Source organism: Grampus griseus, assembly GCF_964374135.1.
Source record: "Grampus griseus genome assembly, chromosome: Y".
Taxonomy (NCBI): Eukaryota; Metazoa; Chordata; class Mammalia; order Artiodactyla; family Delphinidae; genus Grampus; species Grampus griseus.
Window position 1 is genome coordinate 1,325,507 of NC_139016.1, and position 19,791 is coordinate 1,345,297.

At 50.1% G+C, this 19,791-nt stretch overlaps 1 protein-coding gene across 1 annotated transcript in view; it reads right to left on the minus strand.

The window, feature by feature from the left end:
• Nucleotides 1-5,417: 5,417 nt before the first annotated feature.
• LOC309817722 (polyprenol dehydrogenase-like) overlaps nt 5,418-19,791 on the minus strand; it is a 191,386-nt gene continuing 177,012 nt past the window's right edge. Inside the window, exon 7 of the mRNA XM_082646991.1 lies at nt 5,418-6,280. Within this exon, the coding sequence (XP_082503117.1) occupies nt 6,086-6,280 (195 nt within the window). The 3' untranslated portion in view covers nt 5,418-6,085. The remainder of the gene's footprint in view (nt 6,281-19,791) is intronic.

Below are 19,791 nucleotides of genomic sequence, written 5' to 3' on the forward strand. Positions count from 1 at the left end.
GTGCAGGGAACTGAGAAATACATGCACCATGGGTCCAATTACTGAATCAAGACTTGCCCAGGGATGGAAGGTCATCCATCCCGGTGTGTATGCACACAGCCCCGTTCCCAGGCTCCCTGAACGACAGCGACAGGTGTAAACCCAGGATCCCCAGTGCCCACCACGCCATGGACGTGGCCTTACTCACCCAGTGGTCCACGAGACTTCTCCAGCTGCTGCGAAGTGTCTCTGAGCTCTGAGGAATGTTCCACAATCAGGTGTCGAGGGAACATGGTAACTTCTCCAGAACTGTGTCCTCTCTCTCCCCTGGTGGACGAGCGACATAAGGCCGGTCATGCAAAGAGGAGGAGCCTGTGAGGCCAGGGTCCTACACAGTCCAAATTGCTCTCAGAGCCTAGCTTTGCCCAGGGACTGCAGCATCTTTCAGGGGCCAGCAAGCTTGTTCTCAAAGTGACAGAGGATGTCGGACTGGCCAGGACTCTTCCTGCATCCTCATCCTGAGTCTGTACCTGGGAACCAACTTTGTGATGCTGCTAAGAGTAGCTGGCACTTGTGTACTATGACCTCAAGCCGTAAAGGGCTCTCTAGTGATGTGCAAATGCTCCAAGGTTGGGATCTTCCTGGAAGTCAAGATCCTGCTCTGCCATCCTGGCTGTCCGGAAATATTAGACAAGGCATGTCTCCATCTTGGTTTGAACATACAAAGGAATTCTAGTTCTGAAACACATCAGTCAGGGCTGTAGGGCTTAGCAGAACATCTGAGCAGTTCTGGGAGGGGCTGGCGCCCAGGGCTGGAAGCTTCAATCTGCATTTGCCTGGCCCAGAGGGTCTCAAACTTGCCTGAACAAGAGGATGGCTTGAGGAGGTCTAATGAATGCCGGTGCCCAGAGGAACGAACTTGGGGATTCTGCTGATGGTGGAGCTGAGCATTAGTGGTTTTCAGAGGCTTCCCCAGTGTGCAGCCAAAACCCACTAGCCTTACTGAATCTCGGGGAGAGGTCTTCACCACCCATGAAAGGTAGGTTTGAGCGCATCAGTGGCCAGATGGAGGGTGTGCTGGGGGTGGGGGGGTCCTTATTGGGTGCAGACTTGCTCCTCTTTCTTGAGGTTGGAAGGAATGTGAGCAGAGAGGGCTACCGCATTTGCAGTTCCAGGGCAAAATGAAAATGTGGGTCCTTGTTCACGCTTCAAGAATTTCAATATGGCGGCCATAGGGCATTAAGCCAATAGGCGTCCTTATGAGCCCAGGGTCCCGTGTAGTGACATGGGTCACTCGCCCAGGAAAGCGGCCTTGGGTACATATAGAAGAAGCCGTGACCTCCGTGGTTTTCCAGTTCACCAGAAAAGGAATGGATGTTTCCTGAGTTTCCAAGTATCCAGTTCATGTACCACGCAGTGGATTGAATATTTTCTACCAAAAAGATATGACCACGTCCTAAACCCTGTTACCTGTGGATATGACTTTGTCTGCAAAAGGTTCTTGACAGATGTAACTAATGAAGGATCTTGAGATGAAGAGATCATTCTTGATTATCCGGATGGAAGTGAAGGGTCTGAGATGAGGTCCTCCTGGAGGAGGGTGGCCCTACATCCAATGACACTGTCCTTATAAGACACAGAAGAGGAGAGACACAGACACAGAGAAGAAGCCACATGCAGACACAGGCAGCGATGGGAGGGATGCGGCCACAAGCCCAGGGACGCCTGGAGCCCCCAGAAGCTGGAAGAGGCGGGAAGGATCCTCCCCAGGAGCGTCTGGAGGGAGCACAGCTCTGGGACATCTTGACCTCAGACATCTGGTCTCCAGGACCGGGGGCTGGATGACTTTCTGTTCTTTTCAGACTCCCAGTTTGTGGTCCTGTGTTACAGCCGCCCAGGACACTCTTATACACGACATAACAGTGAGCTGTTTGAATAAGCAGGGTCTTCCACTGGGACCATGCGCCCCCATCTTCACACAGTGATCTGAGCCACGGGCCACCAGGACCCACAAATCGTCTTGTGGCTTCACACCGTAATCATCACCTCCCCTGCAACTGTGATGAAGGGGGACAGGAATCTCTGACCCTCTGGCAGCTCTCTTCCTCGTGCTGGTCCACGGTCCCCGGGAGCCTCCTTGTCACCCTATGGTTCTCCCGGGAAGGGTGTCAGGATGTTTCTTATCCGAGCGGACATCCTGCAGAGTCTGTGCACCTGCAGAAGGGGCCCTGGTTTGTTCCTCTCAGGCCACCACATGAACAGTCCCAGACGCTGCGGTCTCAGCTCTGCCAACCACAGCAGGATGCAGGCAAGGAGGTGAGGACCTCAAACGTACACGTCCTGGTCTCCTGTCCTTTTACACCACCGTCTCCTGGTTGCACGACACAGAACTCATAACATCTTGTTCATCTGTAAGGAAAACATGGTCTCTGGGGTTAGACACTCCTGAGGTTCCCACCTAAGGGCCAGCAGGAACTTGAAACTGGGTGAGACACCGAGTTTTTCTGAGGCTAAATGCCCACCCATACGACAGGACTTACAAGGCTCCACGTGGCACACAGGGGTCAAAACCAAGGTCAACAAAGTACGGGCCTCGGATAAATCTGACCTCCCCCCTTTTCTGTAAATAAAGGTTTATTAGAACACAGCCACACGTTAGCGTAGTGTGTGTACATGCTTGTGTGTCATATGGAAGAGTTGAGCAGTTGTAATAGATCATAAAGCCCTAAAATATGAAGATATTTATTAACTGGTCCTATATATAAAAAGTTTGCTGACCCGGAAACCCTTTCTATCTATCTATCTATCTATCTATCTATCTATCTACCTACCTATCTACCTACCTAACTATCTATCTACCTATCTATCTATCTATCTATCTATCTATCTAGTGTAGTGTGAACCCCACTCTGGAAGAGCTGCTGGCTGTTATTCCAACGCATGAATGTGCTGGGGGCTGACATCAGGTTTGGGGCCTCAGTGGGATTTTGCCAATTGAGGGAATGCATGGTTAGCTGACCAGTGGTCCCTGGTCTTGAAATTCAGGGTGCAGTCTGGCAGGAAACACACAGAGTCCTTTCGCTAGCATTCTAAATGTCTGATCTCTCCATGTTGGAATTTGAGAACCCAAGAGCCATTCTCAGAGAGAGGATTGAGCCTTCCTTGCCTGACTGGTGGGTGAGGCAGGGCGGGCCCGGATGCCCAGGCAAAGGTCCACTAAGCTGCTAGAGATGTTCACATGTGTCAACAACTGTATGAGTTTCTTGTAACAAATTACCATCAAGGTGCTGGTATCTTAAAGCAACTGAAATTTATTCTCTCTCAGTTCTGAAGATGCGGGGCTGCGCTCCCTGAAGAGGCTCCAGGGGAGGGTCCTTCCCGCCTCTTCCAGCTTCTGGGGGCTCCAGGCGTCCCTGGACTTGTGGCCGCATCCCTCCCATCTCTGACTCTGTGGTCACATGACCCCCTCCCTCTTCTGTAATCAGTTCCCCCTCTCCCTGTTTCCAATAAGCAACCTTGTGAGTACATTCGCCCTACCTGGATAAGCTAGGATGGTGTCCCCATCTTAAGACCTTAATGACATCTGCAATGATTCTTTTCCCAATAGGAACACATGTGCAGGTTTCAGGGGTTAGGATGTGGACATGTATCTTGAGAAGCCACCATTCAAGCCACTACAGAGGGAACTGGATGAAACCAGGATGGTCCCACCACTGACCTGTTTCCAAGGCATAGAGGGCGGCCATCACGCTGCTGAAAGATGAGGTGTCTGCAGACCCTGGAAGGTCCACGATGAAACTAGTTCAGGAAGAGCCTGACAGACAGCGATGGGCACCCAGATCCAGGGAAGCACGGGGCATTCGACATGATTGCTGTTATTACATTAGTACCGTGGTCTGAAGTAGAATCCAAGCCCTGCACACGTCTCCAGGAGAGGAACATGCCTGTGTTAACAGACGATGAAATGAAGAAGCAGATACCAGGAGAGAGGCTTCATGTGACCACTGAAGGGCAAGTGGGCAGCAAAGCTGCCATTCTTAGACTAAGGCCCTCAAAAATGGTGGGGGAATGTGCAGACCAGCAAACCCTGTGCAGCTGAATCCCATGATTGGTTTAGTCCAGGCCCCGTGCCCGTCCCTGTCCTACAGACCCCACAGTGACAGGTGTCCAGGCCCCGTCCTACAGACCCCATGGTGACAGGTGTCCAGGCCCCGTCCCTGTGCCACAGACCCCATGGAGACAGGTGTCAGGCCCTGTCCCTGTGCCACAGATCGCATGGTGACAGGTGTCCAGGTCCCGTCCCTGTGCCACAGACCCCATGGTGACAGGTGTCCAGGCCCTGTCCTACAGACCCCATGGTGACAGGTGTCCAGGTGCCATCCTACAGACTCCATGGTGACAGGTGTCCAGGCTCCATCCTACAGACCCCATGGTGACAGGTGTCCAGGCCCCGTCCCTGTGCCACAGACCCCATGGTGACAGGTGTCCAGGCCCCGTCCTACAGACCCCATGGTGACAGGTGTCCAGGTGCCATCCTACAGACTCCATGGTGACAGGTGTCCAGGCTCCATCCTACAGACCCCACGGTGACAGGTGTCCAGGCTCCATCCTACAGATGCCCATGGTGACAGGTGTCCAGGCCCCATCCCACAGACCCCATGGTGACAGGTGTCCAGGCCCCATCCCTGTGCCACAGACCCCATGGAGACAGGTGTCTAGGCCCCATCCCACAGACCCCACGGTGACAGGTGCCCAGGCCCCATCCTACAGATGCCCATGGTGACAGGTGTCCAGGCCCCATCCCACAGACCCCACGGTGACAGGTGCCCAGGCCCCATCCTACAGATGCCCATGGTGACAGGTGTCCAGGCCCCATCCCACAGACCCCATGGTGACAAGTGTCCAGGCGCCATCCTACAGATGCCCATGGTGACAGGTGTCCAGGCCCCGTCCCACAGACCCATGGTGACAGGTGTCCAGGCCCCGTCCCACAGACCCCATGGTGACAGGTGTCCAGGCCCCATCCTACAGATGCCCATGGTGACAGGTGTCCAGGCCCCATCCCACAGACCCCATGGTGACAGGTGTCCAGGCTCCATCCTACAGATGCCCATGGTGACAGGTGTCCAGGCTCCATCCTACAGATGCCCATGGTGATAGGTGTCCAGGCCCCGTCCCACAGACCCCATAGTGACAGGTGTCCAGGCCCCATCCCTGTCCTACAGACCCCATAGTGACAGGTGTCCAGGCCCCGTCCCGCAGACCCCACGGTGACAGGTGTCCAGGGCCCGTCCTACAGACCCCATGGTGACAGGGTCCAGGCCCCAACCCTGTCCCACAGACCCCACGGTGACAGGTGTCCAGGGCCCGTCCTACAGACCCCATGGTGACAGGGTCCAGGCCCCAACCCTGTCCCACAGACCCCACGGTGACAGGTGTCCAGGCCCCCTTTCTTACCCCGTGTCCTACAGAATTCCCTACCCCTCTGTTGAGGGTCTTTCCATGAGTCACGGGGTGAGAGCCCTGATAGATGCCCTAATGGCGGCAGGAAGCCCCTAGGACCTGGTCCCCCTAAAGATGGTGGGGCAGAGAGTTAGGGTGGTCACATGACCCTTGATCAACAGACTAAGGAAGGCTCACGTCTCTCCCTTTCCAGGACCCACAAGTCAGAGCCGCACCTCTGGCACAAATTGCGAGTGAGAGAACAGGGGACACAGGACACCCTCAAAGCCACCAGCACCCAAGAGTCCCAGGCCCCCTTGAAAGTGTTTGTTTCACCCGGATGTTTCTACCCCAGGGTCCTCGGCGCCTCTGTGCTAAGCAAGAACACCACCTGCGTGGCTGGCAGGGTTTAATGACTCAGGGCACCCGGTACAACTGGACACATTGGGGATCACGAGATTCATGGCTGAGGACCAGCTGCTTGGGGTCGCACTCAGCATTCCTCTTCTCCTCAAGTTCCGGCCCAGGGCAAGGAAGCCGACGGGAGACGCTGGGGAGACAGAGCCCCAAGGGCGGGGGATGTGAACGACGCAGACACGTGGTCCAGCACAGACACACCTGCACGCGCCTGGCAGATCACGGTCTCCCCGGCGGGTGGCTAACCCTAGACCTCCTGGGTCACATCGGCGATGCCCGTCATCTGGCAACTTCTGGCCCACAGCTGTCGCTGAAGCTCCAGGTCGTACGTGACCCCCAGAGACTTGGTCTCTTTCTCGTTGTAAAGATAGCAGCCCCCACGGCCTTCCAGCGCTGGGGTGACCGCCGCGTAGACGGAGGTCCGGGCTCCCTCATCCGGGGTCTGCAGGGAGAAGGGAAGAAGAACAGAAGTCAATTTTCAGAGCAGAGACACGGGGGTCGCCACGCTCACAGACACTGTGGGTGAGACACAGCACCTCCGACCTTCTTCCATGGACTCAGGCACAAAGCCGGGCCGGACAGGGTGGGGCAGCCCAGCCTCCACGGGTGCAGGAAGTGGGCTGTACTTCCACACTGGGTTAATCCATTTCGATAGATGCATACGAAGACCCCAGTGTAAATACTCAGGTCTCCAACTCTTTCTTAAAAAGTTTATTTTTATTGAAGTAGAGTTGTTTACAACGCGGTGTTCGTTTCTGCTGTATGGCCAACGCCTGATGAAACTGAAATGCTTCCTCGTTGGCTCAGAGCAGATGACGGTTCTGCCTCTGTGTTGAACGCACGACATTTAGCAATTTGAGGTGGAAACGTCGAGACGGCAGAAAGGTTCTTGGTTTCCATGCAGTGAGGAGAGTTATAGCAGGAGAACTGTAAGTTCAAGAAAAAGCTTGAAAGGCTGAGAAGAGATTGAGAAAAGTGGACCTCGGGCAGTAGGAGGGAAGGAGGAAGGTTTGAACGCCAGACACACTGTGTTTTGGGTTGGGAGCTGGTCCCTGGGCATGGTCAGTGGATTAGAAGAAGACGTGGGGTGGTGGGGTGTATATATATAACTCTGTGTGTGTGTGTGATGGAGTATTACTCAGCCATGGAAAAGAATGACATAATGCCATTTGCAGCAACATGGATGGACCTAGAGATTATCGTACTAACTGAGGTCAGACAAAGACAAATACCATATGACATCACTTATATGCAGAGTCTAAAAAGTAATACAAATGAACTTATTTATGAAACACAAACAGATTCACAAACAGAAAACAGAGCTACAGATACCAAAGGGGAAACGGGGGCAGGGATAAATTAGGAGTTTGGGACTAACAGACACACACTATTATATGTAAAGGTCCTACTGTACAGCACAGGGAACTACATTCAAAATCTTGTAAGAACCTGTCATGGAAAAGAATCAGAAAAAGAATATACATATATATATAAAGCTGAATCACTTTTCTGTACACCTGAAACACTGTAAATCAACTATAATTTTTTAAAAACTACAAAAAAAAAAAAAAAAAAGAACCGGTGGATTAAAAGAACCAGGCAGAGAAGTTCAAGGGATTAGACCTTGTGGGAAGTGAGGGGCTTTGGGGCTACGATTCAGTGTGCAGAAACCTACATAATCCCCTCATCTTACTGTCATGACGATGACTTTTCAGGAGCTCATCGCATGTAACACACTTTTGGAAATCCGCTGAACGCGCCTAGCCCTGGTCCTTCTCGTGTGCCTCTAAGAGCGTACCATTGTGGGACCCTCAGGTACACACGCAGGCCAGGAAACAACCCCACGGTCACATTTTTCTGGATTCAGACGTGCTCAAAAGGGCTATCTCGGAAGTCGTGATGACAAATGTCCCCCGCCACTTATAATCGGGCTGGAGAAGGTTAAGAAGAGAAGTGCAGGGCAAAGCTTCCTTTACTCCATGGAGCCGTCTGACAGGCAGAGAAGCCGCGACTCTGAAGGTATTGTCTGGAAGACCAACACTTCCCCGTGTGATCTCCCAAGAGGGCTGTGTACCCACCTGCCAAAAGCACTGGACATGACAAAGATGGGAAACTGCGGAGGGCAGCCAGGTTAACTGTTCCTTTGATGTTACCGGGTCCCATACTCAAGGAAGCAAGATCCTGGGACCCTACGGTCAAGACATGAGTTGACGAAGACAATCTGAAACATATGGGCGTCTCCCAGGAGGAGCCTGAAGGTTTGCAAGGAAGTCCGCAGAGGGGAACACGCGTTATTGGAAAGCCTGTGTTCTCATGTGCTGGGACGGGGTGGGAAGGGGTGGCCATGGGGTCAGGAGGGGTCAGGGGTCACGCCTCTTCAGGAAAAAACATTCATTTCACTGTAGCAACGAGCTCCTTTAGACAGGATTCTACTACTTTTTTATGGAGATAAAGTTATACAATGTTATATGTCAGTTATAAAGTATAAAGCATATTGATCTGACACGCAGTCTTATGAAGACTCCTAAGTGTTTTGGGGTTTTTTCCCCAAGTGCTGATAGGGGTTTTTTCATCTTATTTTAGGTGCAGTTTCCAACTTTTAGAAACACGTAGGTCACCTATTCCACCAGCCCCAAGTCTCATCCTTGTCAATTCGTCAGTGTTGCTCCGATGCTTTCTCACATCCGGTTTTCTGTATATGCCATTCTTTTCAGATGTATTAAACAAAAATCCTCCAAGAAAAAAGGATTTACTCATTTAAATAGAAGACGCTGCCTGCACGTCGCATGTGCCCTGAGTCTGTTTTCTGGGAATGGAGGTTGGATTTACCTGTCTTCCTGGGGCAGTGGCTAGGACCAGGGTTCTGTTTCCACCTCAACTGTGATTCGATTCTGGTGCTGTCCACCCAGAGGTGGCAAAGCCTCTGCGTGTTTATGGCCTCGGTTCTCCTTAACGGTGCTCACCACACGTCTCTGGGGTCCTCCTGCACTCTGGACCCACTGACTATAGATACTGGGGTACCCAGGACCCCCGCAGGGCTGAGGATTTCCAAGAACGACTCACAGAATCCAAGACGGCATCTCCTTGTGATTCCACTTGTGATAAAATCCAGACCAGGCACAGCCACGTGCAGAGCGTGGGCCGCAGGGTGAGAGCTGGGAGGGTCCCACACATACATTTTCCAGGTGATTTTCCGTTATACATTATCACAAGACAGAGGAACTGCTCTTCCCTTCAGTGGTGTCTGAGACGTTCTTGTTAGGATGGATGTACACCTCCTTGGCCAACAGATCCTTCAATCGGCTCCTGGGACGAGCTTGCTTCGTAAGTCAACCGTCCTCCAGGCCGAGGATTCAGGGGTCCATGCCCGGAAACCCCCTGCCGTGTTTCACCCCCAGAGTGAGTCACCTCCATCAGAAACACCTGCTCTGTTGCAGCCGCAGGCTCCCCCGCTCCTGGGATTTCCCTGGGATGTGTCCAGCCCTCTTTTTAGAGGCTGCTTCTTTTGGGTCCTCCAGCAGGCCGTATCTGGGGGTCCATTTCCCCCACAGGTTGGAAGTCCTCTTGTCTGGGTAACAGTGCTTGTGATCCGCATGTCCAACTAAGACACAAGGATGGCAGTTTCAGAAGGTACTGCCTGTGGTGTGCCGGACATGAGCGTGGGATGCCCAAAGGACACAGCACTGGGCCCAAAATTCAGCTACTGTCAGGAGACGGGATTGCAATGGAAATCTGTTGATCATCCTGTTTCTGAAGGAAAGGGACTTCGAAGCACAGATACCCCCGTGCACACACAGTCACACGCACTCACACATTTACACCCCCACACACACACAGTCACTTGCACACACATATACCCCCATGCACACACACACATTCACACGCACACACATATACCCCCATGCACACACACATATACACCCATTCACACACACATTCACATGCACACACACGGATTTACATGCACACATTCACATGCACACACATACACCCCATGCATACAGTCACATGCACACACATATACCCCCATGCACACACACGTATACACCCATCCACACACACATATACACCCATTCACACACACATTCACATGCACACACATATACCCCCATGCACACACACGTATACACCCATCCACACACATTCACATGCACACACACATATACCCCATGCATACAGTCCCATGCATACACACATATACCCCCATGCACACACACGTATACACCCATCCACACACATTCACATGCACACACATATACCCATGCACACATGCATTCACATGCACACACACCCATGCACACATGCATTCACATGCACACACACCCATGCACACATGCATTCACATGCACACACACCCATGCACACATATACACCCATCCACACATTCACACACATATACCCCCATGCAGTCACATGCACACACACCCATACACACAGTCACATGCACTCATACATATACACCCATACACACATTCACATGCACAATCACATGCACACACATTCACATGCACACACATATACCCCATGCACAGTCACATGCACACACATATACTGCCATGCACACACATTCATAGGCACACACACATACCCTCATGCACACATTCACACACACGTGCATTCACATGCACACACATATACACCCATGCACACAAATACACTTACATGCATGTACACACACTCACCCAGGGTGGCCCTGCCCAGCCAGGTAGTTCTCTGACACAGAAAAGGACAGGAAAAAAAAAGAGCTGTTCTTCGTGCTCACGTATCTCACGGAGAATTAATCTCATCCACTTATCCCACTTAAACACATGATAGATGCTGGGCTAAAAACAGCCACCCCCGAGCATTTGCAGAACATTTCCAAGCCCTGGGCAGATGATAAAGATAGAAGAAATGAGACTTCATTTGTACTTTTTAATTCCTAAATGTTTTGCCAGCTCACGAAATGGACGGCTTTATGCATTTCTTCTTCCCGACATCCGATGTCACTGTCCTAACCCTCACCCATCAGGGTGATGACACATCATGCCTGAGTGAAAGGAAGGAAGTCTGGTAGGCGCTGAGATGCACACGTGTGTGTAAGCAGGCACACGCACACTCGGCCACATGCACAACACACACTCCCTCCCACGCCCAACGTTACCTTGGGACATTTAGCTACCTCCTCTGGAGGAGGGAGTGGCACCAAAGAATTGCGGGTCCCAGGACCAGGGTTCAATTTCTGCATCACCTCTCGTGACCCAGGAGACCTTGCTAAAGCCACCACTCTGTTAGCCTCAGCTTCCTCACCCAGATGCCAGGTGTTTGTGTGGGTGTCCGGCCCCCGATGCTCAGGTTCTGCCACATAGACCTGAGACCAGCAACGTCCATGGCGGGTGGGAGATGCTTCTTAAACAGGTGTCCAGTGAATGCATACGTCCTGCTATGGATGGAATGTGTGCAACCCCCGAGTTCATACACTGAAGCTCTTATCCCCAACGGGCTGCTATTAGGAGATGGAGCCTTTGGGAGGGGATTAGGGTTAGATGAGGTCATGAGGGTGGGGCCCCCAGGATGGGATTAGTGTCCTTAAAAGAAAAGAAGATGCCCCAGAGCTCCCTCTCCACCACGTGAGGACACGGCAAGAAGGCGGCATCTGTAAGCCAGGAAGACAGCCTTGCCAGGGACTAATCTGCCCACACCGTAATCTCAGACTCCCAGCCTCCGAAACCTGGAGAAACAAATGTCTGTTGTTTAAGCTGCCCAGTCTGCAGTGTTCTACTGGGGCAGCCTGAGCTGATGACTACATGTCCCAACTCTATATTTAAATGAGAATGTCTTCAGGTTATCCAAAAAGCATGAAGAGGAAATAACCAGCACCCCTTTCCCCAAAGCCTTTTGAGCTAGAACCCAACAGACAAAAGAGGTCATGGTACTGGTCCAAGCAGCTTCAGTGGGAGCAGCAGAAACTCCTGCAGCACTTACGTGTGCCAGGCGCTGCCCTGAACACCACGAGGGAATCCTTCTGAAGCATCCCCCACCCCCATTCCTAATGATGCCTTCGAAACACGTCTCGGAAACATCCCCGTGGCACCCAGGCTGTGCTGGATATTGGAAAACACGTCGTAAATGTTGGCACATTTAACCTGTATTCCAACACCATGGCGTGCACACAAACACAGCCTCTAATTTACAGAGGAGGACATGCAGGGATTTTTTAACATATTAAAAGCGATTCAGTTTTATGAATGAACACATATTAAATTCACAGTTCATCGTCTAAATAATGCATTTCAAAAATCCGCTGTAGGATCCTTGATCAAAATAAAGATGACAAGCGTTCAGGCAACATCCTTGTTCTGATGATACCGTGGACCTGAGGACGGTACCTCCTACAATTTTAAAAATGAAGGCTGTACCTCCCAGGTACACCTGCTGCAGCTCCCAGCACAACTGGATTACCTGTCCCTGTTCACTTGTCATTGACAGGAGCTCTTCCAAGCACGATGAAGTGTGTTTCCTGGGTGCCATGGGCTGGGAAATGAGAGTCGGATTCTGAAGAGATAACAAGATGCTCTAAACAGTGGTCCCTCTGGGATAAATAACATCTCCCATTTTACCTGCAGCTTAAAAAAAAAAAAACTAAGATCCTCTTGGAGACTTGTAAGAAGGCAGAGATGTCTCAAATGGGAAGCCAAACCCCGGTAGGAAACAGGGTGGCTTTTAATCAGAGGCTTCGGAATCCCTGAAGGACAGACGCACGCCGGGGGCTCGGGGTGCAGGGCTGGGGAGAGCACCGTGTATTTACAGCTGAAGTTTTTCTCTGCATGAAACCAAAAAGCCAAGAGAGATCATTTAGATAAGAGCCCCGCGCCCCTGGAGCGGAAAACCAGCAGAGGTGATGGGTCGAGGGCTGGGCGCAAGCGCACAAAAACTAAATAAATAAAATAAAGCGAAGGAAAGAGAGCAGAGGGTGGGGTTCACACGGTGCATAACAGAGCCGCGAGCTGTGTGCGGTGAGAGGGGAACACGAATGCCTTATAACTATGTAATTATCCAGGGCTTTACAGTGTTGCAAATGCCTTCCCATGTATTATGTCAGCAATGCTCACAACAGTCTTAGGAGATGGTATTATCCAGAATTAACAAATTACGAAAACGAGGGGCAGAGAGGACGGAGGGGAGGTGCTGCACGGAATGGCCAGGTCTTGCTTCTTCCAGAGACTCCAACCCTCCCCATCTTCCTCATCAGTCATGATGGGTGCGTCACCCACACCCACGGCCTCGTGGGTCACCTCCCTTCCTGCCTGCATGTTTGCAACCACAAATTCCATCTGCACCTCTGAGCTGCACACAGACGCTCAGAGCAGCCCAGCTGGCATCCAGAGGTAGAGACCCTACGGACACACCTCAGGGTCAATCATCCTTCCGTCCCCACCTGCCAGTTCCCCCGTTTCCTGGACAGCCACCACCATGCGCCCCGACTTCCCTGAGTCAGAAACCCCAAATGACCCGAGTCTTTCTTGGTTCACTTTCCACGGGCAACCAGTCAAGACTGCGTGACTTGGTCTCTAGAATCATTTTCAAAACGAACTCCTTCTGCCCCTCTGCACCGGCCTCTAACCAGACCCCAGGCCCATCCCACCACGCCCTCCAGTCCACGGGCTGCTCTGTAGGCTGGGTGCATCTGATCCTACAACATCGCTGTTTTGGGGTTTTTTTTGAAGTACAGTTGATTTACAATGCTGTGCTAATTTCTGCTGCAAAGTGACTCAGTTGTACACATAGAGACACTTTCTTTCTTCATATTCTTTTCCATGATGGTTTATCACAGGATAGAGAAGAGTTCCCTGTGCTCTACAGTAGGACCTTGTTGTTTATCCATTCTATATATAATAGTTGGTATCTGCTAATCCCGAACTCCCACCCATCCCTCCCCCATCTCCCCTCCCCCTTGGCAACCACAACTGTGTTCTGTGTGTCTGTGAGTGTGTTTCTGTTTCGTAGATAGGTTCATTTGTGCCATATTTTAGATTCCACATGTAAGTGAGATCACATGGCATTTGTCTTTCTCTGTGTGACTTACTTCACTTAGTACGATCATCTCCAGGTCCTTCCATGTTGCTGCAAGTGGCATTATTCTATTCATTTTCATGGCTGAGTAATGTTCCATTGTATACATGTACCACACCTTCTTTACCCATTCCTCTGTTGATGGACATTTAGGTGGTTTCCATGTCTTGGCTATTGTAAACAGTGCTGCTAGGAACACTGGGGTGCACGTATCTTTCTGAATTAGAGTTTTGTCTGGATATATGTCCAGGAGTGGGATTGCTAGATCATATGGTAGTTCTATTTTTAGTTTTCTGAGGAATCTCCATACTGTTTTCCATAGTGGCTGCACCAACTTACATTCCCCCCAACAGTGTAGGAGGGTTCCCTTCTTCTCCACACCCTCTCCAGCATTTGTTATTTGTAGACTTTTTAACGATGGTCATTCTGACCAGTGTGAGGTGATACCTCACTGTAGTATCGATTTGCATTTCTCTAATAATTAGTGATGCTGAGTATCTTCTTGTGTGCCTACTGGCCATCTGTAATAACACCACTATTGACATCCGTTATCGGGCGTCCTGGGAAGAGGTCCAGACCCAACATCTAAGACACTCACTGGGGCTGGGACCAGTTGTCCTGGGGAGAATGGAGATGGGGGTAGCTCACACCGTTTGTGGGGATCTGGGGTTCTGATGAGGGACCCAGCAGACAAGGGAGAAATGACAGTATGGCCACCCTCATCTTGAGCTATTTCTGCATCACTGATGGTCCCAGCCTGGTTCAGGCTCCTTGGACCTTAGCCCAGCCTTCAACCCTCTCCAAGGGCTGCATCTTTTGTGTCCTGCGCCCACTGCAAGGGCAGATCATTGACACCGTCCTCCTCCTTTCAGCACTCATGAAGATTGCTGAGGAAGGGAGTACCCACTGCCTGGTACGATGTTGTGACGTACCTCCCGATGCCCTGTTAACTGTCTTCACAGCTCTGTGCAGAGAGATGTCACGAGTCTGAAGGACATCACGCCCTAACCCCCTGCTCCATGCCTCCTAGGGAATCCCATCTGAGGTGATGTGATCTTTTTTTTTTTCCCTAAGGTGTATAGAAAATGGGAGATGTTATTTATCCCAGAGGGAGCACTGTTTAGAGCATCTTCCTGTCTATTCAGAATCCGATATGCATTTCCCAGCACACGGCACCCAGGAAACACACTCTATCATGCCTGGTGCGTGACGTGCACCATCCTCAGATCACGGTATCGGAAGGACAAGGATGTTTCCTGAAAGCTTGTCACCTTTGCTTCGATCAAGGACCCTACAGTGGATTTTTGAAAGACTTTATTTAGACTATACTATAAACTGTGAATTTTAATATATGTTCATTCATAAAACCGAATCGTTTCTAATGTTAAAAAAAAAAATCCCTCCACGTTCCCCTTGGTAAACTGGGGGCAGGATTCGTGCCCGCCCCGTGGTCTTGGAATACAGATTAAACACGCCGATGTTTACAAAGTGCTGTGCGACATCCAGCACGTCGTGGGCGTCATCTGGGCGTTTCTAAGACATGCGTCAAAGGTCTCATCAGGACGGGAGGGGCTGATGCTTCAAGAAGGATTCCCTCGTGGCGTCCGGGGCAGCGCCCGGCACAGGTAGGTGACGCAGGCGCCCACCTGAGAGGTGAGTCTTATCAACGTGCCCCAGAAAGGCAGGATCTGAAGGCAAGGAGCTTAAAAAGCCACAAGGTGATGGTCTGGACACTTGAGATCTAAGGAGAGAGGAGAGTGTCTGAATTTCCTCTGGGGGCTCTTGGGAATCATCACAAAATCGTGGCTCAAAACAGCACAAAGGTATCATCTTCTTCAAATCCTAAGAGGTCGGGAGCATACAGTGGATCTGGGCGAAAATCCAGGTGCGGGCAGCGCTGTATTCCTTCTGGAGGTGTCGTGGGGAGAGTGTTTCCTTGCCTCTTTCAGCTCTGAGAGGCCACTGCATCCCCTGGCCCGTGGTCCTCTGTTCCACCTTCAAAGCCAGGAAGCCATGACCTCTGCTTCTGCCGTCACTTCTCCCTCTCTGACCCTCAGCCCCCCAGCCTCTCTTATGAGGACCCCTGTGATGACCTTGGGCTTCCCCTGGGTCACCCAGCATCTCCGGCGAGAGGCTGACCTCCAAGGAGCCTGGAGTCATGGATGGCGGGTCCCTATGACATGATGGAATGTCAACTGGGGGTGTCACATGTCTTAAGCTGCTGGGACAGCGTGCTTGCACCTGGATGCTTGGTCCCCGACAACGGAGCAGCTCAGGACGCAGAGGTGAGACAGAAGGCTCCCTGGACGTGTGTCCCTGAGGTGCTTAACCGGGCCTCTCAGCCGCTGAGCGCATCCATCCGAGAACCAGACTTTCCGATCCGTCTTCACTGGACAGATTTCGATGCGTGGTGAAGGGAACCAACCACGGCCAGCCATATATGTTATTCTGACAAGGGCACATTGCACAGGGGAGACGTGATCGTTTGTAATTGGAGACCTGATAAAGGGAATTTCAAAGGGCTTATTGGACAGGAGCCCCGACCAGGGGACCAGAGGTAGTCAGCATTGAAAATCATGGTACGATTTTTTCGTGGTACGCGTTGACCTTGAGGGGGTGCGGGAAGGCAGCCAGGATGACACCCCCAAATGCAAGGGCCCGACGGCCTCTGGGAGATGCAGGTTTTCTGTATCGGAGCTAGATTTGATTTATGATGCTACTAACTGCTTCCTAGACGCCTGAAGGGCACTCACTCCCTCTGAAGACCTTCCCTGACCCTACGGCACAGACAAATGGAATGGTCTTGACTTGCTTGTAGAAAGAACCAATTAAGCCTCTTATCTTTATGAATGTAGCAACCTGCTGGGTTGTTTCAAGGTACTAACTGGTTTACCCAGGGGACCGGCTCTGAATTTGGAATCAAGTCCACGGCTTTTGATAACGTGTAGAATAGAGGTTTCGGAGTGATAGAAAAGAATGCCATTAAATGACACAAAGGGACATAAAGGGACATAAAGACACATAAATCCTCTACACTCCCCCCCGGGCCCCCAGGGACTGAGGGCACACCCTTGAAGACTTCACACAATGCATGCACACACACGTACGTGTAACGAAATAATATGTATAATGATGACATACAATCATTACAAAGGTGACATCAGAGCCTGCCACTGTCCTACAACTTTTTTCTTTTTACAACTCACATCACTTTTGCTTTATTACCATGGTAACAAATAGGCTTCCACTATGGAATGCTACAGTTTCCATAATTTCCTCTCTTATATATAAAAGCACCATTACTCAGTGCCCTGTGGTTGCACTTTTAAACCCAAATGTGCGTGTGATGATCAAAAGATTTTTTAAAAATGATTCGCAGGTGCAAGCTTCACCTCCATGTTGGCCCACAAAGAAAGAACACCACGTACTCTCTCGGGATGTCCAGGGATTCCTGGAGGAACAGGGAGTATGTCAAAGCGTGGATGTTTTGCTAGCGAAAGAACGTAAAATTTGAAAAATTTTAACATCCCTTGCTTGAGAATTGAGAGACTAAAAGGTGAGCTGAGAAAAAGCAAACTGAAAAGAGTTAATGAAGGTCTAAACGGAGCCCAGGGGAGTAGCTGACTTCATTCAACTGGAATCAGGAGCATTCCCGAGCTGGAGGAAAGAGGTTTAGTAAAAACACATCAAGTCTAACACTGGAAACAGACGATTCTATCGATAGGAGGATGCTGCCAGAACTAACCACAGAAGAGGAAGAAACCCTCAAGCAAGCAACAAGCATGGAAGGCATTTTGAAAGCGGACTTAGAATTCCTTTTCTGAAAACTCCCAAACCCTGAGAGTTTTCAAAGGGAATCGTTCCACTTTTCAAAAGCTTCTCATGACAATTAGACTATTCCGAGCAAAAGGGCAGGAAATAGAAAGCTTCTTAATTCTCTCTCTCTTTTCTTTTTCTTTTTTTTTAAACAAATCATCAAAACTTTACCATCCACACTTGTCAAAAAACAGCACAGAAAGGGGATCTCCAGCTCCAGGATAAATATCACTAAGCAAGTGCGCAGTGAAGTCGCTGGGGAACAGAATCCCACAGAATGAGGCTCCACGACGGTCAGAATCATTCGAGAAATAAAGACCACCCCTTCTAGGGAATGTACTGACCCACACCACCCACATAAGGGAGGAAAGGAAACTAAAATGCAGTCCCCTCTCTAGGTCAGAGCCAGCCAGCTTTGTCTGCAAATGGCCAGACAAGAAATGCTTTTGACTTCTGTGGGCTTTTCGGTTTCTGTTGTAACTTCTCAACTCTGCCTTTGTAACATGAAAGCAGCCACGTGTGCCAATAAAACTTTATTCTCAAAACCATGCAGCCAACCCATAGTTGTCTAACCCTGTGCCCCGTAGGTCAGGTCTTTATAAAATTAAACTGATACTTTATTTTTTAAAAAGTAAGATAGGAGGACTTCCCTGGCGGCGCAGTGGTTATGAATCCGCCTGCCAATGCAGGGGACACAGGTTCGAGCCCTGGTCCGGGAAGATCCCACCTGCCGCAGAGCAACTAAGCCCGTGAGCCACAACTACTGAGCCCGTGCGCCACAACTACTGAAGCCCGTGTGCCTAGAGCCCGAGCTCTGCCACAAGAGAAACCACCACAATGAGAAGCCCGCACACCACAACGAAGAGCAGCCCCCGCTCGCCGCAACTAAGAGAAAGCCCGCGCACAGCAACAAAGACCCAACGCAGCCAAACATAAATATATAAATTTCTCAAAAAAAAAAGCAAGATAGGAATGATATACAACATAGCATACGATAAAGTATAATATACAAAGGACAATAGGTATAAGTATTCTTCAGAGAGAAACATTAGATGTTTTCCCTTCAAAATAACAAATTAGCTACCAGGACAAATGATACATGAGCTACTATTTAATTGCCTAGAGAGTAGATGGGGACATTTCCAAAAGCAGCACACAAAGGAGACAGTCTGATCCATATATGCAGATTAAATAAGCATATGGCTAAAAAAAAATTGAGATTGAAAATCTATTAGAAAGTAGAAGGTGTCAGGGATGGAACTGGTAAAATCATGTTTTTGTCTCTTCTTTTTTTGTTGTTTTTTTAAAATGAAATAGACATTTATTTTCTTTAACATTGTTTTCCTATATTTTGAAATTATATTTCCCTGTTCCCACATACCATGAATCACAAAGCCATCACCACAGGCAGTACAGGCTCAGAGTATACTGAACATTGTCATCAGTGAGGCCGTTATAATGGGATTCTTCTGATAATGGGATAGAAATTTTGGAATCTCAATATTTCTTTTTTTATAAATTTATTCATTCATTCATTCATTTATTTTTGGCTGCGTTGGGTCTTTGTTGCTGCATGCGGGCTTTCTCTAGTTGCCACGAGTGGGGGCTACTCTTCTTTGTGGTGCACGGGCTTCTCATTGCAGTGGCTTCTCTTGTTGTGGAGCACGGGCTCTAGGCGCACGGGCTTCAGGAGCTGTGGCACGCGGGCTTAGTAGTTGTGGCTCACGGGCTCTAGAGCACAGGCTCAGTAGTTGTGGTGCACGGGCTACGTTGCTCCGCAGCATGTGGGATCTTCCCGGACCAGGACTCGAACCCGTGTCCCCTGCATTGCCAGGTGGATTCTGAACCACTGGGCCACCAGGGAAGCCCCGTATTTAATATATCAAAATTACTTGAGAAGGAATCATGTCCCTTGAATAAATAATCTTCCATATAACTATGTGCATCTAGGAAGTTATAAATCAACGTGCATTCCACAAATGATATATGCCACATACTCCATCTATATGTATGCATGTATATGTACGAGTGTGCAGATACACACACAGATATACATGTATCTATTTTTTTGTTTCTCCATTTTCA